This window comes from Salarias fasciatus, unplaced genomic scaffold (assembly GCF_902148845.1).
Source record: "Salarias fasciatus unplaced genomic scaffold, fSalaFa1.1, whole genome shotgun sequence".
Lineage (NCBI taxonomy): Eukaryota > Metazoa > Chordata > Actinopteri > Blenniiformes > Blenniidae > Salarias > Salarias fasciatus.
Window position 1 is genome coordinate 98597 of NW_021941265.1, and position 25540 is coordinate 124136.

The 25540-nt window shown below is 49.0% G+C and overlaps 1 protein-coding gene across 1 annotated transcript; it reads left to right on the plus strand.

Moving 5' to 3' along the window:
• LOC115384628 (rho GTPase-activating protein 17-like) lies at nt 1-25540 on the plus strand. The gene is given in 21 exon segments (XM_030086864.1): nt 1-560; nt 7972-8011; nt 12194-12298; nt 12980-13056; nt 15076-15187; nt 15354-15430; nt 15549-15666; nt 16173-16241; nt 16417-16498; nt 17871-17998; nt 18926-19037; nt 19478-19559; nt 19697-19777; nt 19848-19961; nt 20066-20157; nt 20458-20605; nt 20945-21217; nt 21923-22071; nt 22299-22765; nt 22767-22839; nt 23763-25540. Coding segments are annotated over 21 exon segments (2625 nt in total). The 5' UTR covers nt 1-507; the 3' UTR covers nt 23936-25540.

Below are 25540 nucleotides of genomic sequence, written 5' to 3' on the forward strand. Positions count from 1 at the left end.
CTGCAGGCTGCTGCTGCTGTGCTCGGAGCTCCCCGCTCGGCTCCACTCGGGTCTGTTCGGATCCGCTCGGCTCGGCTCGGCTCTGGGAAAAAGCGGCCGTGGGATTATCCAGCTCCGTAGCGCTAGCTCTTCGGCTAAAGGACAGCACTGCGAACCGAGGGGGGGAGCCATGAAAAGCCGGCGGAGCCAGTGAAAGTCAGTCGCGGCTCCACTCCTGCACTTTAATGTGCGTGGACACACAGAAAAGGAGGTTTACGGATCATGCCGTCGCCCCCGGCGGAAACTTTTCTCTAGGATTTCCACTGGGGAACGGCTAGCCGAGGGGGGCTAGCGAGGCTACAAACTACTTTTAATTGGCTTCGGGTGCTCCATGGCTCTCGCTTGTTGTTCCCTGTCATAGCGACAGTTTGGGGGAATTTTCGGGAGAGGCCCTGCGAACTTCATGACAAGCCAAAGCCCGGTTTTGAAGCGTAACTTCGGAAGACACGTCTGGCAAGGGGAGCGAAAATGAAGAAGCAGTTCAATCGGATGAAACAGCTCGCCAATCAGACTGTTGGCAGGCAAGTACCCAAATGTGCATCGTTTACTGCCCTGATTCTCATTAGCAAACTAGCGAGCACACTTTCTCTCTTCTGACTCCACTCCCAGTGCTGGTGGATCTAATCCCACTTTTAATCATTCGCTTACTCGAAGTTATGCGTAAAACGCGTTTAGAGAAAGGATAATCAGCATAAGGCAACAGCAATAAAGTAACTGATTGGTGTTGGCTGTGTGGACACGGACAGTGAACGCATCAGTTGCCTTCAGTGGCTCTCAACCAGGTTTAAAGAATCATGAAAAAAAGTGATGGCACGTGAAATTGTGCAAGAGGCTTTAAAAGCAGCGATGCAGATGGAGTTGGGGACTTCACACATGTCCGCTGCATGCTGATCAAGTCCGTTTAAAATGTGCTAACTTTACAGTAAGTGGTGAGACCTGTAGATGGGGAAAACAGATGTGGATTTCGCCAAAGCAGTTGTTAAAAAAAAAAAGTAATCTGACCCTGATCACCCTCACCTCATAGCAAGAATACTTGGTTTGAACCCTGTGGGGGCCTTTGCATGGAGTTTGCATGTTCTTCCTCAATAGAAGTCCCTGCACTGAGACTGCTGCTCTGGCAGCTGTAGTGTTAAACCTCTGGTACTTGTGGGATGACTGGTGTAACTTGATCTTGGCCTGGCCTGGTGAGAAAACATGATGTGTTAGACACGTCAGAGGCCTTTGTCATCTCATTATCGATAATGTGTGAGAAAGCTGGCCTTATTTGCCACCTTACTTGGACATGGGGTGTATGCAGTTGATGGTTGTGTCAGATTAAGGCCCATGTACACAATCTGTACCATACTCACTGCTTAGAATGGACTGAATTCCCTTTGATTTTTCTAATCTTTGCATTAATTTCCTTTCAAGCATCTGCCCATTTTGCACTATGCAAAAAGAGATTGCAGCCATCAAATCTTTAATTGTTGGTGCAGTTTTCTTCCCTGTAATGACAGGAATTAGCAATTTGGGCCTGCATATGCATGCATTTGATTTCATGCTAGTAAATAAAATGCACAAAACGGCACCTAAATTCCCCTTTGGAGTTTTATCTTAAAACAGTCACTTACCATCAATGTATTTGTAATAGCTACAAGGCAAACATTCTATGACTTTTGATAAATTTGCTCATTATGATCTTCTGGGACCAAAGATATCCAAACTACACAATGGAGTTTGCCAGAAAAGAATCTTGAGCTCCAAGACTTTTGACATACTGGGAGTTACAGTATTGTAATTTGCATCCATCTCCAGTCCTCTGATCCGGATTCAGCTGCAGCTTCCTGCAAGCGTCGCCCTGATAGGCAGATGATCAATGAGCCCAGCTCTGCTAAACCTGTTGCTCACGCTGAGCTTTTTGCCAGGAGTGCTACTGATTCCTGCCGGTTTGTTTGCAAAGACAACAAGGAAATGTCTCTGCTTCAGACATCACTGGATTATTTGAAAATTACAGCATTTAAAAAGTGAAGATACTTAACAACCCAGTTACGTTTTCTATTTAACCGATGAATGAATAATTAATCATTTCAAAAGCAATGGAGAATTTAAGTAATGAGTCAGACGCACAGCATTGTAGGCAGACAGGCTGAGTTGCACGAGACAGAGTAATTGCCAGTTTGCCAGTCAGCTGCAGTGTTTATTTGATGGTAACACTATCAGGAGAGTCTGCATTGAGCGTGTGCTCCAGTCGCGTTCGTGCAGCCGAAACTCAGGACAGCTGGAATACTCATAATTTCCCCTGTGCACTGTCCCAGCAGTGAATTATAACTGCAGTGAGTGTAATGCACAAAACAGACAATTGCATATGTGTTGCTCGCTCCCGTGAATGCACGAGTAGGGTTAATCCCTCATGCACCCGTCTGCACGGTCCTCAGAACGAGTGAGCAGTCGGTGGCCGGATTTGGGGCATGCAGGCGCGCTCTGCTCTGTCCATTAAATTTGGGGCTGCTCGTGTGTCTGCAAAAAAAAAAAAAATGAAAAATGTGGATTGCAAAAGGCTCCTCTCCGCTGCCCCCTGGGTTCCTGTGATTGTGAGGAGGCAGAACACTGTGTCCAGTAAGCAGCCGCGCCGAGGAAATCTCTCCTTTTTCTCCTACAAACAGGAAGCTGCCTCCCAGAGTGCTACTCGTGCTTTCTAGACACCGACAGAGGCGAAGCTAGGAAAACGTGGGGTGAGAGAGCGACGCTGACGTGCACAGAAAAGTGTGCATGATCCATGCCAGGGAACATAGCAAGGGGTTTTTATCTGAGGAAAGTTATTCTGGTTTGCAGTCAGTGGACTCCTTGGCCCTGCTTTGATGGGGCAGAGTAATGTGGTCAGATAGCAGCATATTTAAAGTAGATTACCTGTGAGTGAAGTGAAATATCTGCTGCCTGCTTCACAGAGGAGATCAGAATACTACGCTGTTAGGCAGTTTGTCGTTTGTTGTTTTTGCGATAGCAGTGTCACATGTGATCGTCAGGAAATCTGCTTCAGATAAGTTTTTTTTTCTCAGCGGACTGAGGAAGGAATTTGATTAGCGACTCACATGGTTTGGTCTGCTTCAGGAGTTTGCTCACAGAGGATGCCAGTCAGGACCAGTTCAAAGCCAAAGGGTCCTATAAAGCCGGGGACAGGCCCTCCTGCCCTTAAAACAGACGAGCCAATAAAACAAATACTTCCGGAGGGACTTTGACTTGTTTGTTTTTGGTTGGTTTAGGAAACTGTTTCAGCATTTTGAATCCTCGGCTAACAAGTGAGGATGATAAATTCATCACAAGTTGATCTTCATATGAAAACATTGACTGAACAGTGAACATTTATACTAACAAACTGCAAATTTAACAGAGCTCTGTTATTTGAAAGAAAAAAAAACTCAAGGCACAAAGAAGTTAAGATCATTGAGTATTTTGATCATGAATCATCTTGTTGGCACTATACTATTGCTGCAGATTCACCTAAAATCCTGCAGCCACACTGGCCACTGTGCTGAAGGAAATCTGATCCTGAGGACCTTTCCAGTGTGTGTCCTGCATTCACCCGTCGTCAGCTGGGACTGACTTAAAGTGTACGGCTGAGTTCGATGAAACGGTCGCAGAAGATGGGTGAAGGATTTAAGGAGCGCTGGTGTATTTAGCTAGTTCAACAGGAAGTACTGCTAAATGCTGACGAGCACAAAACGAGCATCACAGAGTCACTGTTTCTAAACGTTCGCTGCTGATGCATGTTAAAATGTAGAGGTGTACAACTTACAAGAGGACCTTAATAAACCATCACAAATAGCTCAGATTTCCCCTCCTGCAGTGGGGTGACAGGATATGGGATGTTTTCATCACAGCACTAATCACTGGCATTATAAACAGTGGTATTATGCAATCCTTTTTTGATGCCATGCTTAACAGCAGTGTTCCACAGTTTGACACAGATTCTTTGTACTCGGGGGGGGGGGGGGGGGGGGGGGGGGGAGCTGGAGTTAAACAGGTTTTCCCATGACTGTGGGCAGAATGTCACAATTGAATTAACAAAGCTGCTTGACTCTGTTCCTCCACAGCCAGAAACGATAAGTTGTCAGGATGCCTTCGTTGATCTGCTTTTGATACCTCGACGTGTAAAGTTTAAATTGCTTCATTGGTTTGTGGCATTATAAACGGGGCATAAAATACAAATTGGAATATCTGTGATCAATTAATTGTATTCATCTCAGTTTTAGAACAGCTACTGAATATGTAATGAAATTGATTATAGTTTTTCAATTTAACAATTAATCTGTTGTTGAGTTGCACAGTAATTGGACAGATTTTGTCCGTTCTCCCGCTTTGCTCCTTGCTGCACTTGCCTGACGTTAGCTTAGCCGCTCACACCGTCAGCCCCATTAGGTAGCTTGTGTGAGCTGAGTCACTCAATTATTCCCCCCGCTTCTTTCATCTGGGTCCAGTATCCATTACTCCCGACCTTAAGCTGCCAACTGTTGCGGCGCTCGGCGGCCGACCCTCCCTCTCCTCGGGCCGGCCGATTGTGTTGAGTGCCTTGTAACAGCCGCTCCATTGTCCCCGCGGCTTCGGAGTTCACTTACTCCGCTTTCATAGTAGATCACCATAGTTACCGCTCTGAACCAGCGGCTTCCGGCCGTGCGGCGGGCAACGCTCGCTGTTAGGCAGTCACATGCGGCGCACGGTGACACACTTTCTGTCGCGGTGGCATCGCTCGGGCACATTGCGGCCGGCCGCGTTTGCTCTGGGTCAGCTGACGCAGGCAAAACAATTGTTGTTTTGTTTGTTTGTCCTCTGGCCGAGCGGCACGCTGCTTATTTTAGGCCACTGTGACACCCGGCCTTTGAAGGTCGGTTACACAAGTGTTGCTGTTCCAAGAGCGTTTGATACGAGAGCCCCCCTGATTTGGCTTACGCCAATATTTGACCACTCATACCTCGCCAGGTGTGCTCGCTCCCATCCACATCCCCTCAGCAGAACTACTGACATGTATCCTGTTTGGTCTGGTTTCCTTTAATGTTTTTGATTTGGCTGGAAAAGCTGAAATAGTGAGACAGATTTGTTGCTCCCCTTTTTATTAATGCATTGGAAGGGTTCCATCGCTTCCTGGTTTGAGAAATGTTTGGGTTTTGGACAGGAAGGCTCAGCAGAGGGAGGTGCAAACGGCACTGAAGATCACCCGCTGCAGCCTACCATCCATAGAGGACATGCACGTTAGCCGGCGCACGAGCAGAGCGGCTGCAGCATGGGTGACTCCACCCACCCAGTAACTGACTGTTTATCCTCCTTCACTCAGGAAAACGACTCTGCGGTATTAGAGTTTAAACAGCAAGGCTCCAGCACCAGCTTCCCCATGCCATCATAACTCCATTCTTTGTGTTTGTCTGTTATGCTGCCCTCTTTTCATCTATGATTCAATATTTTTATTCCTTTTCATTGTTTTACAATTTAATTTTTATGTCTGTATACGCTGCTGGTCCTGAGAACTAAATCTAACATTTAGGACCCGTTTACACAGCAGTGATTTAAAGTGAAGGCATAAAGCTTTTCTTGTGTTTTTGGGGTTCTGTTTACATGACAGCGGTACTGAACAGCTTTTTGAAAACTGCTCCCGTGGTGGAACGTTTTGAAAATGCTTCAAATCTGTCATGTAAATGGGAAACAAACAGCAGGACCTTAGATTGAAGTAGTTAGATAAATACAGATGGCAAAAGTTCCACAATACCACATCCATATGTTGCTATGATCAAGGAAACCCTTTTTTTTTTATTTTTTTTTTACATGCAGCTACACCATTGTGTATTGCACATTAAAGCTTAAAGCCAAACTCTTGTTTATAAGTTCCAGTCAGCCTCAGGTTTTATCTTTTACGTCACTCCATGTGACGGTATTTCCATAAAGTTTTCAAACTGCTTTCAAAGTTTCTTAGCTTCATCTTCTAACTCCTCCCATGTCTTAGAAACCTAGTTACCAAGTCTCCAGACTGCCAGCTCCTTTTCCATTAACTTCACTGCTCCACTTCACTGCTACTGCACTACTTTTCCCGTCTTCGTGTTATTGTGAAGCTCAAGGTCTCTGTCTCCATTTTTAAACTAATTAACCAATGCTTGAAGTCTTATTGAATGAATGAATGAATAAATACTTCCTACCAGGGAACACTCGCTTCTTGGTAACTCCTGAAGACAACAAAGACATGAGGCAACAATTGCAACACATCTTTTTTTTTTTTTTTTCTTTTTTGTGTGTGTGGTTTTTCCCAGCAGACCAGGATGTGACACGATTCTCCCTCGTTTCTCACGGTGTGTGCGGGTGACACATTTCATTGACCATTGTCTAATGGTTCAGGTTGGTCTCAGCTTTAATGGGATAATTGTATCTATGTTGGAGCGTGACTAAATGGGTGAAATGATCAAACTAGTGGAAATCCACGTCATTTCTGTGCATTAAACGCTGAACCACTCGGTGTGTAATCATTAGGTGTGTATTCACTAATGAGTGCACTTTTATGAATATGCTGGTTTTGTAGGTCGGGACCACACCAAGAGCTCCCGGGCATGCAGACAACACCAGAACACGGATTCCTTGCTGTGGCTTTTATAATAACGCGTTGCGCGTGTTTGTGTGGCTCACATTTTTTCCACAGTCGTATGGAAGTCTCGCCTGTCGGTTTCAGTGGCGTTGCAGATGTGTGGCCTCACCGGCCCGGCAGGGAAAACGTTTCGGTTCATCTGTGTATTTTTTTACATGGTAAAATACATACAGTTGCCTGAGAGCGTCACTTTTTGGGGTTTTCCTTCTGACCCCCGCGCTGACGCTCCCCTCTCTGTCAGCCTCGCTCCGTTCTTCCTGGTTCCTCTGAGTTGTAATTGAAAGCAGCTGTGAGGAGGTTACTATCGTTCATAGAGAGCTCATTTTGGAGGAGGGCCCAGGCTTCGTTTGGAGCTCCAGTTACCCAAAACCCCGGCGAGCGACTGTCTACATGTCCTTTCAATTAAGGAGTGAACTTGGACTTGGGGGGGGGGGGAAAAAAAATTGCGATTGAGTTGGACGTAACAATGCCTGCACAGTGCTGCTTTTGTGTAGCATTAATTAGACAGAAGGTTGGACTGGAATGAAGAGAGGCCTGTTATTTAGCAGTGTGCCAGTTACATAAAGCCATTTAGCCATCACGCCTCCTCCCTTGGCTCATTACCACGTATTGGTGGAATGCTATAAAATCCCCTCGAGACAAAGTTGTAATGTGACGTTTCACGTCGGGGATGTGCCGTTTTTGTGCGTTTCTTTGCTCTGTCGCCGTGTACATGACGCCCGGCCGGCCTGGGCCGTGGTCAGCGACCCTCTGACAGGATCCTCCGGGCTGTGTGAAGGTGTTGATAAGCGCTGCGCGCTGAGCCCGTGTTTCCCAGCCTTCTCCCTTTAAGTGAATCTAATCTGTCTGACCCCGTCAAGCCCAACTATTAGTTTACTATTAATAGGCTCAGGCGCAGCGGGCCTGAGCGGCCGGTCTGTGCACGACACCACGAGCCCTGCAGCTTAGGGGAATCAAAGCTTGTTGAGCCGGTGGCAGGTTATTTTACTCTAGTTGTCCCACCATTGATTTTTTTTTTTTTTTTTTTTTTTCAGTTCTTCTCAGTATTCAAGCTTTTAAAACACGTACGAGGTCTTATGTAACAAAGTTTACAGAAAACATTTTCACTGCCAAATTTGCTGTTTGGACTGTGATAATAAACTGAAGTGACCTGTCCGCTCCTGCCTCGTTCCCACGGCTGCCCGAGACTCGCCGTTTAGGCGCTCGGCGTTTAAAAACCAGTTTGCCTTTTTGTGCTGCAGATATTTTCACCGTGAGCGCTCGGTGTGTCCACCCGCTTATCTGCCGCTGCTGTGCCGTTGGCGCTGAACTGTTGTCCTTTTTCTCACCCACAGAGCGGAGAAAACCGAAGTTCTCAGCGATGACCTCCTCCAGGTAAATGATTGACCGGACCGGACGCCGCTCCAGTCCGGTTTCGTGGCTGTTCTCATCCATTCTGTAATTGATGCAGTTGGCATTTCAAAGGGTTCAATCACAGATGGACAGAGGTATTTTTTAAAAATAATAAAAAGCACTATTTTTGTTTCCTCACACCACCTGTTTCATGACCAGTGGAACAGTTCCACGATAACCTTTTACATTTGAGCTTTTCTCGTTCAAATAATGTGTTTTCTTTGAGATTTTCCCGTTTTTGTTGGCATTATGGACTAAATTGTAGCCTCTAGCCAGCTGGTTTTGGCCCACAGGCCTTATGTTTGACCCCCCCCCGAACCAGGGCATCAGGATAGTGTTTATATAACACACAGTGTGGCCTCAGTATTGTATAATAACTGTATTACAGGTGGTTCAGACGGCACTCGTTCTGTGTGAGCTGACTCCTGAAGCTGGTGTCAAACTACCAACACTTAATGCTGCACGCCAGCAGGTTCTCCTAAAAGAGCAGCTGCCTTCAACTAAAATGAACTTTTGGAATTGTGATATTTAAGGAACAGTTTAAATCAAGTGACATAACTGAATAAAAACCAAAAACTAGGCAACTTTTGTTGCCCTTTAAAGAGCATCTGGACTCTGCACTGACATGGCTAAAAAGTATGTGAGTTTAATGCCAGCTATGAAGCAGCTGGCATCACTTATTAAATCCTCCGGTCTCGCTAAAGACTGCTAATCAGTGCAGGGCTGCGCTCGCTTGAAATTAGGATCTGCAAACTCGTGGGACTTCTGCTGTCCGGCGCTCGCCGGTAAAGCCGCGCAGAGGTCAGAGCGGCTGCAGATGTTTTCCTCCAGCCCTGTGTGTGTGTGTGTGTGCGTGTGAACGCTGCTGGCGCTGGGATATCCCCAGAGAACACCATTTCAGGCCTTTGAGGACGGCGGAGGCCAGACAGCAGGTGGGGTAGGGACCAGAAACTGGCTGCTCAGCAAAGGCATTCCAGCCGTGAGGGTTTTCTTTGAAGCGTCGGGACGCCTCCCATTCACACACACAAACAAACTCAGCTGTCCTTGCATCATTCCTATCAGACGCCACCCTCCGCTCCTCTCCTCCACCCCTTTTTAATGCTGACAGTGCTAACTTTAGATGCAGTCCTTCCTCAGATGATGGGAGCAAACCAGCGTTTACTGCCGTGCACGAGACACAGCTGACTGACGGAGAGAACATTAAAGTCAGCTCGATTCGCTCTAATGCAAGTGGACGAGTGAACAGTGGTGACTAAACCCTCGGGGTGCTTTTTGCCAAGGACAGAGAGACTATATTATATTTCATCTGACAATTGACTTTGACTGTTTCTCAGAGACCCAGTTGTTCCACGTCTGTTTGGAAACCGTCCACCGTGTCTGTTTCTCACTCATGAGGACAAAACTGCATGACAAGAAAAGGGAGTGAGTCATGAGGACATGAAAATCGCTCCACCCCTTCATTCCTGGGTTGAATGCTTTGTCTCATGTCCAAAACATATTAGTGATTTTGTAGTTCAGTAAGTGGAAAAGCTGCATCTAACATGCGGCTCGGATGTTAGAACGTTTCTGATTATTTCCCTTTTGATTTAACCCTCTCATGGCTGGACTGAATGGATTTATTGTGATCATGTGGTACTATAATTGTCAAAACATGTGTAGATGGGTGGCCGTGCTGCTCAAGCTCCGTAATGACGGCTATATGGACACAAAGGTCCATTTCCCCACTGAATTGTGCAGCGGTCATAAATACTGTCAGAGTTATGGTGATGAGAAACGGGCATGTCGGCGCCGGTGACATGGTAGGAACATGAGGATTCAATTTTGTTAGTTACGCTCAGCTTTTGCCTACATGTCCAGCTTTCTGTGTGATTTCTGAGTTGTTTTCAGGAAAAAAATCTCAAATTGGGCACTTGGTAGTTTGCGTTATGCAGTTCAGAAACATGGAGCTCCACAAGGTTAAATCTGAGTCTCGCATGCTTCCGTCTGGTGTTCAAAGATTCTGGGTAAAGTAGTGGAAAAATATTAAGCTTGTAACTGAATCATCACTCTTGATTATTGAAAACTTGATAAAACTGGGAAGTGTTGAGGTCATGTGACAGAAACAGAAGCATGAAGCTGGTTTCCTATCGGCTGATCAGCTGATCGCTGGTTTTCATAGTGAGACCACGAGACGGCTTGTACTCCAACTAAATATAGAATTTATTTTAAGATCATGTATATTCTGTTTTGTCCTGAGCCCAAAATATAAGCAGTTTACTGGTTGATGATCACCAGAATTCAAACTAGAGGTAGTGAAATGCTTTTCGGCGTCACGGCGAATCAGAACTCCTCGGTCTCGCTCGAGACGGCTCAGCTCATCCCTCCATATCAGCTGCTGTTCCAGCTCAGCAGCTGGGCGCAGCCAGCCTGTGAATCTCTGCTGACACTCCTCTCATTCGACTCCTTTTTTATCTCCGATGCGAGTCCTCGGCCCGTCTTTAGGTTTCTGAAGCCGGTCCTCCACAGGACGGAGGAGCCGCCCAGCATTCCTGTACCAGCTGTCCATTCCTCGGCGTACAGTAGCAGCTCGGGAACGCTTGCTGGTACACTCCCTGTAGGTTGAGGCGGCAACCAGCTGTTTGAACCCTGCTGTCACACATCCCGAATCAAAACAAGGAGCGTTTGTTTGCCGTCGGTGGCTGACTGAGTATTTCCACCCTTAATGCGTCACGTTGGGCTATTTCTGTGCTTTCGGTCCTTGTCCAGACATGTTAACATCCTTTCTCTTAGGAACCAGTAAACAAACACAGCAGCTTCTGTGTGTTTCTCTCCCGTCCGTCCCGCTTCTTAACGGGATTCCCTGGCCTGTGACGCGTCACGGGATTGACCAAGTATTGACCTCATCGCATAGCTGGAGGGAAAATCGCACCCTGCCCCGCACTTTTCCCTCTCCCCTGCATACTGTCTTCCTTTAGCGTACGGACATGTGTGTCTAACCTTGCTTCGTTACAATGAGAGGAAGGAGAATACTGCCTTGTAATCCAAACATTTCCCATGCGCCCACTCAGGAACTGAAGCACAGGGGGGGGAATCCCTGCGATGCTGCGGTGCCAGGTACTCGCTGGGATGAATCTAAACATGTTCCCAGGCGATTTTAACCTATAGATTCTGCGTGTGAGTGTGTGTTCAGGCGTGAGCGTGCGTTTAGTAAGTGTGTATCTAACCCAGCTGTTTGGGGAATGCCGGGGGCCACCACAGGTCGGGGATGACGTAAGAGTGCGAGAACAGAGGGAGGGAAAGTGGAGGGAGGGGGGCGGATATCTGCTGTGGAATTCCAGAGTTCCGACTCCGTTCTGTTTTTGGAACACAATCGTCTGGTATTCAGTTGATCCTCCCTCCTTCATTTGTGTCCCTTCGTTTCAGAACCTCCGTGTTCCCATTTTATATTTGGAACATTGTTTATCCCGGCTTAAAAGTAGATGTTTTTGCCTGGAACCACTTGAAGACACACCTGGTCTGTTTGAAACTCAACCCCAACGCTTCCTAAACGTTTGCCTTTCTCACAGATGCTGCCAACGCAAACCAGTTCTGCACGTTGTCACACTTATGCTGGCCGGACTTATTAAGCAGGCTGGAGCGGCAACTTTCACTCGTCACTTCTATTCACGACTGGGCGACAGTCGGCCTAATGTTGACACTGACTGTCCCTTTCAAGACACCTGGGCGGCGACTCGTCATCCCGCCGAGTCTCAGTCAGCCTCTGTCTTTAAGCCTGAATGGCCGTGACTTCAGTCAAAGCCAGTATTATAAGTTGTCACAGAGTGGATCTGTGTGGTGGACAGGAGAGAGCCTGTGCAGCCAAAAAGGCCTTTTCAAAGCCAGAGGACCCCTCGCTGCTCGGGGTCGCAGCTCATTGGCCGTGGCTTTGAAAGCACTTCCGATGAGTCACGTATTTCAGAGATAACATTCCTGGGATGAGCTTCATCCATCATGTTTGAGCCTCCAGATTTTTACAATATTTTGGATTGGTGCAGGAAAATCTCTTCAGTAATTCGTACTTAACCATTCATGTTTTGTTTTAATGCATCATGTGTTTCATTCAGTAGTTAAAAACTCACAACTTTTGTGTTTTTTTTTTTTTTTCTGCATGCCTTCCCCCCCCCTCACGTTTTGTGCCGTTCACAGATCGAGCGGCGCATGGAACTGGTGCGGGTGGTGTCCCACAACACACACAAACGGATGGTGTCGTGCCTGCAGGGACACATCGGCGCTGACGCCGAGAAGAGACACGTAAGACGCCGCATCCGTCACCGTGAAAACTCTGTTATCGCTTCAAAATGCTTGGCGTCGCTTCCCGCATCGGGGCGATGTCTTCCTGTTCTTTGTATAAATGTCTTCAATGTGTCCACCACAAGCAGTCCAGTCCATGATTTGTGTTGTTTGTTTTTTATTTTTTTTTCCCCCCCCACCCACCCACCCAACACCACCTAAATACGCACCACAGTCCGTACCACGCCTCTATACAGGAAACGGTCAGGTAAAGCCACCTACTCCACCTCTCCGGCCCTCTAAAACACTTTTCTTCACCTCCCATCTCTCTTCGCTCTGCATGACACTTTTACCTTTTTGGGATTCTCTGGATGAAAACAGGAAGTCCAGCTCACATTCATGAGCGTGTGTCGCTGTCAGAATAGGCTCCAGCAGTCGTGATTTGATAGATGTCTCACTTCCTCAGTCGGCGTCTTAAATCCTATTTTACGTCTATATTTTCCTCCTGTGCTCGGAAACCTCTCTTCCTCTTTTTTGTGAATCTGCTCTTTATCTGTACAATGGAAAGTCCGCGATGGGATTTCCATTGACTGGAACTTGAGTTACTGTGTAGAAAGAGGGATTTCTGTTTGCCTACATGTGCCGAAGCGGTCGAGGCCTCGATACGAGTCTAATCTGTCCGAATGTTTTCCTCCGCCTCAGAAAAAGCTCCCCCTCACAGCGCTGTCCCAGGCCATGGTGGAAGGAGGAAACCAGCTGGGGGAAGATTCCCTCATAGGGTGAGTTCGAGATTAATTGACAAACCAGACGCCGAGTTCGCTCGTCCTCGGCAACTGTGGCTAAGTGGAGCCGACGCACCCGGGAGAGAGTGTGAAACACGAGGCCGAGCAATCTGCCCTGTTTTGTTTTAGCGTCTGGTACTTTCACAGCAATTTCCTTCCATTAGCTCCAAGCCATTCATTATGATGGACACAGAGCAGAACTGGTCACTTTGCATTTGAGGATCTAGAAAGTGAAATATCTCCACGGCAGACGTGTGTCTGTCTGGAAATAATAAGGAAGGGAAAGTACAGCACTTAGTCTGATTTGGCACATGAGCTGTGTATTTACAGAGGTGTAATTCCTGGAGAAGAGACGGCCTCATAAGCCCTCGGTTATGGTCGTAGTGGAGCCGTCACTGTGTGCTTGTGGATCCAAACCAATAGAAATGACGACGTTACACTGACCTGGTTTTACGCTCGGCTACTGACAGGGGTCAGAAGAAGGGCCACGGGCGGAGATTACTGCCCTCCCACCGTGCCGAGTGGATTAAGGTGTGGATCATGAAACATCCTCCCTGCGGATATGATGAGGAGGCATCGCAGTTCTGATTTGATTTTAAAAAGTGTTTCATTGACGCGTTTCTGGTGAAACATTGAGCATTTTACCTGCAGTGACATGCTCCAGGCAGGCAACACAGAATTGTACCACATGTATTTCACGCTAAATGTCCGTGTTGCTCAGTCCCTTCAGCAGACTGAATATAATTTTTTTATTGAACATTTTGTACAAAGCAGAGCATCATAAAAACATAAACGAAGAAGGAAAAAACAAAACAAAAAAGGAAAAGGATGGTTAGTCCTTATATTAAGATTTCTTTGGCCAAGCTATGGACAATAAGCCAGGTCGCAACTTCTGTGCAGAGGAACAGTCCAAATACGAGGGGGACCCAAAAGAAACCGGCCAGTGGTTATAACTTTTTATTTTTTTTATTTTCACCTTTAATCAAATCTGTCACCTTCAAAATACTCTCCTTCGGCTTGAATACAGCGCTGCAGCCGGGATTTCCGTTGCTCAAAACAGTCAGCATGCTCCTGCGTAATGGTCCCTTTAAGAGCTTTCTTCGATTTTTTTTTTTTTTTTTTTTTGCACCTCTTCCACGTCATCAAATCTCCGCCCCTTCAGTTCCGTTTTCATTCTTGGGAAGAGAAAAAAGTCGCACGGGGCTAAATCGAGGGAATACGGCGGATGGGGCAGCAAGGCCATGCCGTTTTTCATCAGGAACTATTTTACGTGCAGAGCCCTGTGCCCCAATCCCGACTGATAGCTTGAATAAGTGGAATATAATTAAGATTATATAAATCCTTTAAATTAGGAGAGATCGTAACTCCTAAATAGGTCAATCCATTTGGGGACCAACGAAAAGGCCGAGAAATACTAGGAGAGGCTGTACGTGAACCCGACAGAGGCATAGCTTCACTTTCAGAAAAATTTATCTTATAACCCGAGAAGGAGCCATGTTGGGTGATTAAATTGATCATATTTGAATTGGAACAGACCTGCCTGGAGAGTTCAGAAATATTAAGACATCATCAGCATAAAGTGATATCTTGTGCTGATGGCTATTTAAAAAAAGACCTTCAATACCAGGGTCCGTCCTGATGGCAGTAGCTAAGGGTTCCATAGCTGGAGCGAACAGAAAGGGACTTAGAGGGCATCCCTGCCTACTTCTGCGTCCAATGCCGAAATTGTTGGATTTAAGGCCATAAGTAATGACAGCTGAGAGAGGCGATGTATTTAAGATTTGGATCCAGTTAATGAATCTATCACTCATACCATACTTTTGAGAGTGAAAAAAAGATAGGGCCAATCGAAGACTTTCTCTGCATCTAGAGATATAACCATCGCATCTGAATTGAACACAGAGGAGTGCTGAATGAGGCAGGCGTCTCACATTATGTGTAGAATAACGCCCCCGAGACTGAACATACTTTCTAACATCGTGCGCTCTCTTCCCGTCCCTTTTGTGGCGTCGGCAGGAAGATGATGGAAGTGTGCGGCGAGGCGGAGAACCGTCTGGCGGCAGAACTGATGCAACATGAGCTGCAGATAGAGAAAGACGTTCTGGATCCACTCAGCCAGCTCGCAGAGGTCGGAAACCCGACACCTTCGCCTCATAACTGCATAAGCCTGATACAGTCAAAGCTCCTATAGCTCTGCATGTTCAAAAGATCCATGGATTTGAAAGTAGAAGTTATGTTTATATATTGACCACATTTTTAATTTTCTTCTTAATCTATTCTGACCCGTCTTTCAGGTGGATATCCCCAACATCCTGAAGCAGAGGAAGCAGCTGGCCAAACTAGTGCTGGACTATGATTCTGCCAGAGCAAGGCGAGTCCCGTTTTCCTTCTCAGAAATAATAACTCTGTTTCCGAGTCCTGAGTTTCAACCTGTTGTCCTCTGTGATGCATCACCCTCTGGTTTTTTTTTTCCTCCCTCCTGGGTTCAGATGGTTGCAGGCAACCAAGTCAATAATCTCAGGAACAAACACTCAAGCACTGACGGCCAAGGCTGACCTGCTCAAGGAGGAGGTGGATGAGGCCATGAACAAAATGGAGCTGTGCAAGGTGAGTCCACATGGCGGCGCCGGCGCTGAAACCTCGGAGTGGAAGCGAGATGCTTCAAGATTGAATCAAAGCTACGAGGAATGATCAGAGTTTAAACAGAAGAAGATCATCCAGTCCGGACCGAGGCTGGGCGCTGTAGGACCCTTCGGTCCTCTGAGGCAGTTTGCTGACGCATGCAGACTCCTGAAAACGCCCCGTCAGCTCCGCGTGCGTGCAGCTTTGTGTGTGTGTGTGTGTGTGTGTATGTGTGTGTTTGCGTCTAATGGACTGAGTCCCTGGCGAGCTTTTAGTGTGCAGCCGCTGCACAATGTGTTTTTCTGACCAGGAAGGCCGAGCCTGGCGCTTCCCCTTCAGGAGGATTTATGAGTCACGTTAAGCTTTAGCCGACTGACACACACACACACACACATACCCGCACACCCGCCCTCACAGCATCAAGCATGTCCGCTAATTTGATGAATGACACGTCTCAGTCTGTCACTTGGCTGTGTGTTTTCCTTGGACAGGATCAGCTGGCTGCAGACATGTACAGCTTTTTCTCTAAAGAAGGCGACTATGCGCATTACTTCATCACGGTGAGTGTCGCACGGCCGATGTTCTGTGGGAACGTTCACAGCTGGACAGCTAGACATTTGGCAAGAGCCTGTATTTTCTTTGCCGTCATGTTTGCTGCGTGTCTTATTATACGTGCCAACCTGCCACCTTAATTGGTGTGTGTGTGTGTGTGTGTGTGTGTGTGTGTTTTTTCAGCTCCTGGAAGCTCAGGCTGATTACCACAGGAAGTCTCTCACTGTTCTGGAGAGCGTCTTGCCAACCGTCCAGGCTCAGCAAGGTACGGTGGAGGAGATGGGGAGCTTTGATTTCAGTTTTGATGAGATGTGAATGAACGGAGAATCAAAGGAGCCGGTCCCAGATACACCCCGGACAGGCCGCCTGCCCACCGCAGGGCAAACACACACCTTTATTCTCACCTGTGGGCAACTTTAGATTCACTGTTAACCTTAAACCCTGTGCTGTGGCTCTGACTCCCAGACTCGGAGCCTGCAGACACTGCGATACGGCTCCACATGGAAAACTGTTCAGTGCAGTTTAGTATTTTCTCCAGTTCTCTAACTGCGACTCATTTCTAAGTCGTTTGCACTGAGTGACCAAACCGCCGTGAGAAACATGACAGGACATAATTCAATCACTGAAAGTAGTCATTTTCGCTGAATACTGTCTCCCTTGCTTAACTATTGAATTCATAGAGAATTAAAAGCATTTTTCAGTACGATCTCGATGCTTTATGTGGGAAATCTTTATGTACAGTCTATAACTGTCATATCTGTTGCACTTAAAGATGTGCATGTGCCTGCAGGAAGGGCTTTCTATCATCACACACAGCACTGACATATTTACATACTTTGCAGAGAATATTCTGGCAACTTTTTCCAGCCTTTTTTTCACTCTCCTCGGTGCCATTTGGTGCCTCTCCTACGGTCCGTTTCATGCCAGACGCTGGAAATGTTTGCTCAGAAGTGCCGTGACGAGGAGCTGCTGAGGCCAGAAGCAGCTTTTCCCTCACTGCTGCAGCTGCTGCAGCCTCCACTGCCGTCACATCCGTCTGCGCCGTTTCTCCTGACTTCTGGGTTGAAGTTGTGCTAAATATTAAATCAACGCCTTTTGTTTTCACTGGTCCATACTCTGAAATACTTTTTTTTTTTCTCTTTTCTTTTTTTTTCCATTTCACGAACAACGTCTCCTCTCAGATTTTATTTTTGCCTGTTTTGTTGAACGAGCCTGTTTTCTCTGCAGTAAACACACTCATGCTCCAAACCAGACAAACCTGGCCTCCCAGCATGAAGCCAATACTCATGAGCTCCACACACACACTAGGTGCCCCCCCACCAACACACACACACACACACACACACACACACACACACGGGCTCATAAACACAGAGAGATGGCTGATCAGTCACTTCTACTGGCTGCAAACATGTGGTTATTATTTTGCAGCATCCTTTATGGGTTAGTAAAGTGCAGGAAAAGGAAAAAAAAACTGTGACCAGAGACACTTGTTGACCCAGAATTCTTCCATCCAAACCAGCTTCATGCCTCTCACACAGAATGCTCCTTTTTTTCTTTTTTTTATCACACGTTGCCGACAGAGAAGTTTCTCCTCCCTGTCTTTTCACTGTCTTCTTCGCTCTCGCTGTTGTCAGACTCGTGGACGGAGAAGCCTGCGTTCGGCACGGGGCTGGACGACCACCTGAAGCGGAGCGGCAGGGAGATCGCCCTGCCCATCGAAGCCTGTATCATGATGCTTCTGGAGACCGGCATGAAGGAGGAGGTGAGGACCGCGCAACAGAAACAGGCTTTATCATCGGGGGGGAAAGAATAAGTGTTGTTTATCATTTCTAGGGCAGAACCTTCAGGCTTCGGTCAGTTCTGACATGAATGTCAAAGTGTGTGACGTCTCTAACAGATCGCTTGTTTTGTTTTCCTCGCTGAAACCATTAAAGTGGAAGAAGTGCCAGCGTGTCCCATTAGAAGTCACACACACCAAGCTCCAGCTGTCGTTAGCAGCTCCACTGCTCATCGGCGTAATTAAACTGACTCAGAGCTCGGAGTTTGTTTTCAGGGTCGCCTCGGTGCCGAGGAGCAGACACACGGAAAGATCCGACTTTCGGCGAAGCTTCTCCAGAAAAAGCGTCTCCTCCCTGAAACAAATATAGAAAACAATAGAGTCCACTTTGCCGTCTGTCCATAAATCAGACGTGTGTGTGTGTGTGTGTGTGTGTGTGTGAGAGAGAGAAAACCAGAGGTGGAGAGAGTGTTGACTGTGCAGCGCCTCATTCACTCTCCCCGCTCCCTCCCTGCTGAGTCCGGCCCGTCATTACAGTGTGAAGACGGCCTTTGTTTGTGTGTCGGAGTAAATGGCTCGCCGCGCTCTGACTGCTGGGTGTGTGTGTGTATTTGTGTGTTTGCCAGCTGCACATAATGAAACCTTAAAGCGGGCAAACCGAGGCGGCGGAGAGCCGGTCTGTGCGCCGCTGTTTGGGAAGTGTGCGGTCCATTGTGCGCACGTTTAATGGCTTTGTATGTCTTTGTCGTCGTTGTTTGCCGCTGATGTTACTGTGTTTTGTTTGTCTTTGTGTGTGTGTGTGTGTGTGTGTGTGTGTGTGTGTGTGTGTGTGTGTGTGTGTGTGTGTGTGTGTGTGTGTGTGTGTGTGTGTGTGTGTGTGTGTGTGTGTGTGTGTGTGTGTGTGTGTGTCAGGGTCTATTCAGGATCGCAGCAGGAGCATCGAAGTTAAAGAAGCTGAAGGCGGCGCTGGACTGTTCCACCTCGCAGCTGGAGGAGTTTTACTCGGACCCCCACGCCGTCGCTGGTATGGAAAACACTCCAACCTCCACGACTCTCACACTTAATTCACTTAGACGCACATTTAAATCAGGTGTCGGTTTGAATTCAGTGATTTTATCCTAAATTCAGTCCAGAAAGCTCTTTTTTCATTAAATTGGCTTTAGCGATTCTCCGTAATCCGTCTCATAGACGTGCTCGGTTGCAGTTTTTCCCCCTCCGGCCGCAGTGCGTGCAAACAAACACACATTTTCTCTGTTGTGTCCTGAAGTGATGAGAGCAGGAGCCGGAGGGAGCGCCGAGGCCGTAAACACTGCAGTCAGTATGGCTGAGCGCTCCTCCACCACTGTAAAGACTCCCGTGAAGGCCGAGCACACACTCGCACTGGAAGACGACTTCCAGTCCCGTGTTTTCTGACGAAACGATAAATATGTCGTCGCTCAAACTGAACACTGGTCGTGTTTTCAGGAGCGCTGAAGTCCTACCTGAGGGAGCTTCCTGAACCTCTGATGACTTACCAGCTTTATGACGATTGGATCCAGGCGTCCAGGCAAGGCTCACAGCTTTATTGCCGTCAATCAGCTGTCCCAGTATTGAATATTTTATTCGCTGGGCCGAAGCCATCTGGCGGGCACCGGCTAATGATGCGCTCTGCTTTCAATTATCTATTGTTTTCTGTCGTTCTAGTGTGTCGGACCCAGACAAGCGGCTCCAGGCGCTCTGGGTCGTCTGTGATCAGCTACCAAAGAACAACAAAACCAACTTGAGGTTTGTCTCTGAACATCTCCCTCTGGTTTTTTTTCACTTCTGAGTTTTTTAACGCCTCTGCTCTTTAAAGGTATCTGGTGAAGTTTTTAGCCAAGCTGGCTCAGGACAGCGAGGTGAACAAAATGACGCCGAGCAACATCGCCATTGTCCTGGGACCCAACCTGCTGTGGGCCAAGACAGAAGGGTGAGGAGGGCGTGGGCGGGGTTTATCCACGGCCTGTCATTTCAGTCCGCTCCTCGTTATTACGAGAGCGTCTAATCTCCGCTCCTCTGCTGCCGCTCGCCCAGGAGTCTGGCTGAGATGGCCGCCGCCACCTCCGTGCACGTGGTGGCCATCGTGGAGCCCATCATCCAGCACGCCGACTGGTTCTTCCCTGAGGGTAGGCTCCTGGACTCTGTGATCCAGATTTGCCGCTCGGTGGTTAAAATCCGTCTCATTTCTGTTGCCAGTGCGTGCTGGCAGCCTGGCCGTCAACATCTGCTGGCCGTACCGTAAAAACCGAGTGTTTTGAGTGTTTCCTCTGTTTGTTTTGGATTATAAACAGTCAAACGAGCCGCGCCATGACGCACATGCTTTAGGTTATAGATGAACTCTCAGGAGCTCGTCTCGTCAGCTACAGGCAGCTAGAGCCAGCGAATCAGAGCCTCCCTGAGTGGACTGCTGTCGTCTCCTCTTCCAGATGTGGACTTCAACGTGTCGGGCATGTTTGTGATGCCCACGCCGGCCTCCAACCACAACAACCACTCGGACTACGACAGCAGCACCATCGAGAGGAAGAGGCCGGGCAGCATGCTGGGGCCGGACGCCGACGCCGCGCGCAAAGAGAAGTAACCAATCAGGAGCCGTTTTTATCTTTCTCTTCTCTCTGACTCACCATATTTACTTAAATTGTGGCTTTAATCCAGCCACTTCCTGCAGTCCCTGTCAGAGATGCACTGATACCTGTATCAAGGTAGAAGAGATGGCAATGTTAATATGACAAATGTAGGTTCTTTTCTTTGGATGATGCTGGTATCGGTGCATCCCGGCTCCCTCTCCTTTGCTTCCTGTAAATTAATCCTGAAACATTCTTAACTCTCTAACTCTCTGATTGAGCTCAGATTTATTAATTCTGGTCTAATCTGATCGAAGCGCTGGTGTTGTCTTCTCCTTCACCCCCCCTCCAGCACTCCTAACAAGTACTCGGACCACTCGCTCCGTAGAGGCAGTAACACCTTAGGTAGAAAGCAGCACACCTCACCCGCCTTCCAGCCTCCGCTGCCCCCAGTGGAGGGCCAGGGCCACGGGGCCGGGCCGGGCCCCCAGCCCCCGTACGAGGCCCAGCCACAGGCTCCGGCGGGGGGGTCGGGGTTCGACGCCTCCCAGCAGAGCTTGGCGCAGAGCCTGGCTGCGCTGGCGGCCGCTCAGCAGCTTCTAGCTCAGCACACAGAGGAGCTCAGGTAAGAGGGACGCCTGGCGGAGCTCGTGTCAGACCGGCTAAATTACAGCGTCTATTTTATTCACAGTGAAGATAAATTTTGATATTTGAGGCAGATCTGGCTGACACCACCTCTGGGCCCTGCATGCCTCCGTGTCTTCACTGTTCGTCCTCTTCAATGTTTGCTGACTGTAGATTACCGATCGATGAGGCTCCGCTCTGATCCGTCTCACACACTTCAGCTCTCCAGTTTAGCAAAAAGCCACCAGTTTTCTGACGCCGCCAACAGCTGCAGCAATGCGTGCTGGTCTGGGCTCGGCCCACAGAAAGCGCTCAACAATGGCCGCTCCACTTCCCATCCCTCCGCTTTCCTCCTCAAATCACCCGAATCAGCGGGAACTTCACACCGACTGGCTGGAACCGCTTTGAGAGGCCTGTTATGTAAAGACTGAAGGCTGTCTTTGATTTGGCCGGTGAAAGGAGAACATTCATCTCCGGACAGATCGCGGCATTCAGCGCAGCATTCCTCCATTCCTGCAGGCCGGGCCGGGAAGGTGAACGGAGATGAGACGCTCCGATTAGATTTGCAGCACATGACAGCTGAGGGGAGTCTGAAACAACGCCGTGTCAGCAGTAAAAGAGGAAGCTTTCCGTTCTTGCACGCTTGTTGCAGCAGCTGCTCACAAATCCTTCAAGTGTTTTTTTTTTCTTCTTGTTTTTGCTGAAGCAACCCAAAGCCACGAGACCCTTCGTCCACGCCGACGCCGGTGCTCCAGAGGAACGGCTCAGGAGGAGGGGGGCAGGCTGCAGGGCAGCTGGGAGCCGCGACCCCCGGGGCTGGACCCACGGGGCCGAGTCCGCACACCCTGCGGCGAGGTGAGGCCTCAATCAGTTACCCTCAGTATGGAGGCTGGACTCGATCTGGAAAAGTCTGCTTTAAACCTGCCTCTACTCAAACGCGGCTCTGTAGCTCCGACTTGTGGCGAGCAGCTGTATGACGGTTCAACCCGACAAGTCTACACATTCATATTTATTTTTATGGGATTTTTTTTATTGAAGTGAATTAGATCATCTCAAACTTTCTGTATTTTGGATGTTTTCAGTGACTAAGAAGCAGGCTCCTCCCCCTCCCAAGCCGACGGCGCCGCCCCCCAGCCAGCCCTGCACCACGGTGACCCCCGCCTCGCCGCCCGGCTCGTCGCAGCCCGCCAGCCCCTCCCCCCGGCCGCTGTCGGGCCCCTCGCCCGCCTCGCCCACCTCCCCGGCCTCGCAGCCGTGCGCCACGCCGCGCCGCCACTCCAGCAACCAGCCGCCGCTCCACGCGCCCAGCCACCCGCCGCCGGAGCCGCCCACGCAGGCCGGCACCGCTCAGGCCCCGGCGGCGCCGCCGGCCGCCGCGGACCCGCAGAGCGCCGACCCCTCGCCTCCGGGCACGCCCACGCCCCCGGACTCCCCGCCGCCCTCCGCCGCTGGCCCGGACGGCCCCGCCCCCCCGTCCCCGTCCCCCTACCAGTCGGGCTCCCTCCCCCGGCCGCGGCCCGTCCCCAAACCCCGGAACAGACCCAGCATCCCCGCCGCCGCCGCAGCCGTCCCCGGCGGCCGGCGAGACCAACGGAGTGTGTGCCTCGGCGTTCAAGATGATGGGTGTGTATCTCTCCTCCCCCCCCCCCCCCCCCCCCCAGAGCACTTTCCCCCCTCCCCCGCTGCTGCTAAAGTCTAACCGTCTTGCGTTGTAACACCTCCACAGACGAGCGAGGCGAATGTCAGAGGTTTGTTGACGTTTCTCAGCAGAGCTTCGTCCATTTTGAACTCCATCCATCGCCGCGCGTTTCGTTCTGCCTGCCGCCTCACCTGGTTTTATTTTGGCGCTCATGCCGAACTGTCGCCCCCTGCAGGCGGAGCGTCGGCGAGCGCCTCTGTCATCTCAGACGTGTTTTTAATGCAGAGGCTTTAAAGAGGAGATGAAAAAAACTCCACCGAGGAGGATTTTAGTGCTTCAAACCACAGAAAGACTTAAATATTTATGGCTTTTTCCACTTGTGCTGCTTTTGAGAATATGCTGCTCTCTCCTTTAATCCGGAACTTTAAAGTTCAGTGAAGATCTCCTCGTTTCTTTTCTTCAAATCCAGTATTGGAGACGTTTGTTTGATTTTGGCCATTTGAATATCGCTCTACGGTGAATATTTCTTCTTAAACTATTCCAGTTAATTTGTTCTGAAAGGTTTTAAGCTCCACCTTCAGTCCAGCATCAGATTCCGTTCATCAGGAGTCGTTGGCCTCTGTTAACCAATCCGGTGTGTCGAACTGGATTCTCTCCTCCTCAAAGCGTTGACAGACGCCGTTCCTGAATCCGCTCTGTGTTGTTTCAGCCCCCCACCGTCTAAAACGCATGTTTATCTTCATTTCAGCTCTTATCAGCTTCTTTTTCCTGCTCCTAATAACCCGTGCTGTCTCCCAGCATGCAGCGCCCCCTGCTGTTCACCCCGCAGCTCTGAACGTTTCCATTCATCAGTGTTTGTGTTGCTAATGAGCGGTGTATTGATCATGTCCCCTGTCCTCCTGTCCAGACCCTGCCATGTCTTTCAAAGGGATGAGTCGAGCTCTGGTTCCTGAGCTCGCCGTGGACCAGCAGCCGGCGTTCTCCTCCTCCTCCTCCACCTCTTCCTCCTCCTCTTCGTCCTCCACCTCGCTGCCTCTTCCCAAAGACTGTGAGCTGGACAGCGAGAGCACGGTGCTATAAGGAGCGCGGCGCCGCCTCGGGTCCTGCTCTCGCCTCCGGGTCTGGCTTCACTCGCTGCCACCGCTACTCGACTTCCTGCGGCGTGGAGCGCCTCCTGGCGGCCATCATGGAGGACATCGGCTGGCGCGATGGGTCAGGTTCATCGTCTGTCCGGGGCTGCGTCACGATTCGACACCATTCACACGATTTAAATACCAAATAATTAGATAACTGCTGGATTTCAAAGATGTTTTTATCACCTGAAAGTCCTCTTTGACCTCCATGATGGTGCCAGGTGGATGCAACACACACACACACACACACACACACACACGCCTCTGTATACCGCTGCAGAACGAAGCTCCAGACAATCAGTGGTGATAAAAGGCGGGCGGAGACTCGAGGTCTGAGGAACACGGAGGAGCAGCGACTCCCCAGGACTTCCTGTGTGAGGTGTTTTATATCTGGGTTTCTTTCTCTTTTTTTTTTATTGTTGAAAAAGGCCTTAGAACAAGAAGAAGAAACCATGAGATGTATTTTTGGGGGCGTGAAAAGTGAGCAGGTGGCGTCGGGGAAAAAAAAACCAAAAAGCTTGGAGTGTAGCAGGCGACTGCAGGTTTCCAGTCGTCTCATCTACCTTCGCTCGGTCTCTCTGTTCACTTCCCGTCCCCGGTGTTTCTCCTCAGCCTTGTATTTATTTACAACACACACATTCCCCGTGGCTTGACGTAATTAATGCAGTCTCTCAGTGTAAAATCATGCCTTATGAACGGAGCCTGGTGTGTACCGTTACTGTAGCGGCGCCGCGGCGTTTCAGGGACGCGGGGACGGAATAGAAGTTATATTTAAATGTGTTTGGGTTGATGTTTATGGAGGGAGGGGGGGGGTTTGAATGCAGCAGTAGCAGGATGCGCGGCCCTCGCAGCCTGATTGCACACAGCTTTATGTTTTATTTCCTGAACGTCGGGCGTTTCGGCGAGTGAACGGAGCGACGAATTGCCTCCCCGTCTGCGGCGCCGTGCCCGACATCAGATCCAGCCGTTACACTGATTGTCCTGTTACAGATGATTCACAGCATCTTCTGAACTTCTCCCTGCTGCTTCACTGATGAGGTCTTATTGATGTCTATTTTTTTTATCCTGCAAGGGGGGGGGGGGGTGCAATCCACTGCAGTCAGACACAATTCGGCGTAACACCGGTGTGAAGGTTTTCTCCTCTTCAGTCTTCCCACTGAGCTGAGCTGTGAAGCCTCAGTAGTGACGTGGTGTTAGATTTGTTTTCGTTTTTTTTTTTTTTTACCAGGTCAGGAAATGGATTTGTTGTATTTTTTTCTTTTCTATTTGTTTTTTTTGGCCTCGGATTCGGCTCCCGCAGAGCTGAGTCGACATGGTACCAGTGGAGAAAGTCCTGGACGCTGAACCCCCGCGCCTCACTGCCTTACCCCCGACAAGCCACGGCAGACAGACAGACGCCATTAAACTAGACGTGGCAACGCTGCATTTCTTTTTGAGCTCCATAGTTTTGTATGTATCCTGTCCGGTGAGCTTAAATACGAAGTAAAACATGTAACATGAATGCTTGGTTATATCCCCCTTTCCAAAGAAAATAAAGTATATGAGGAAACTG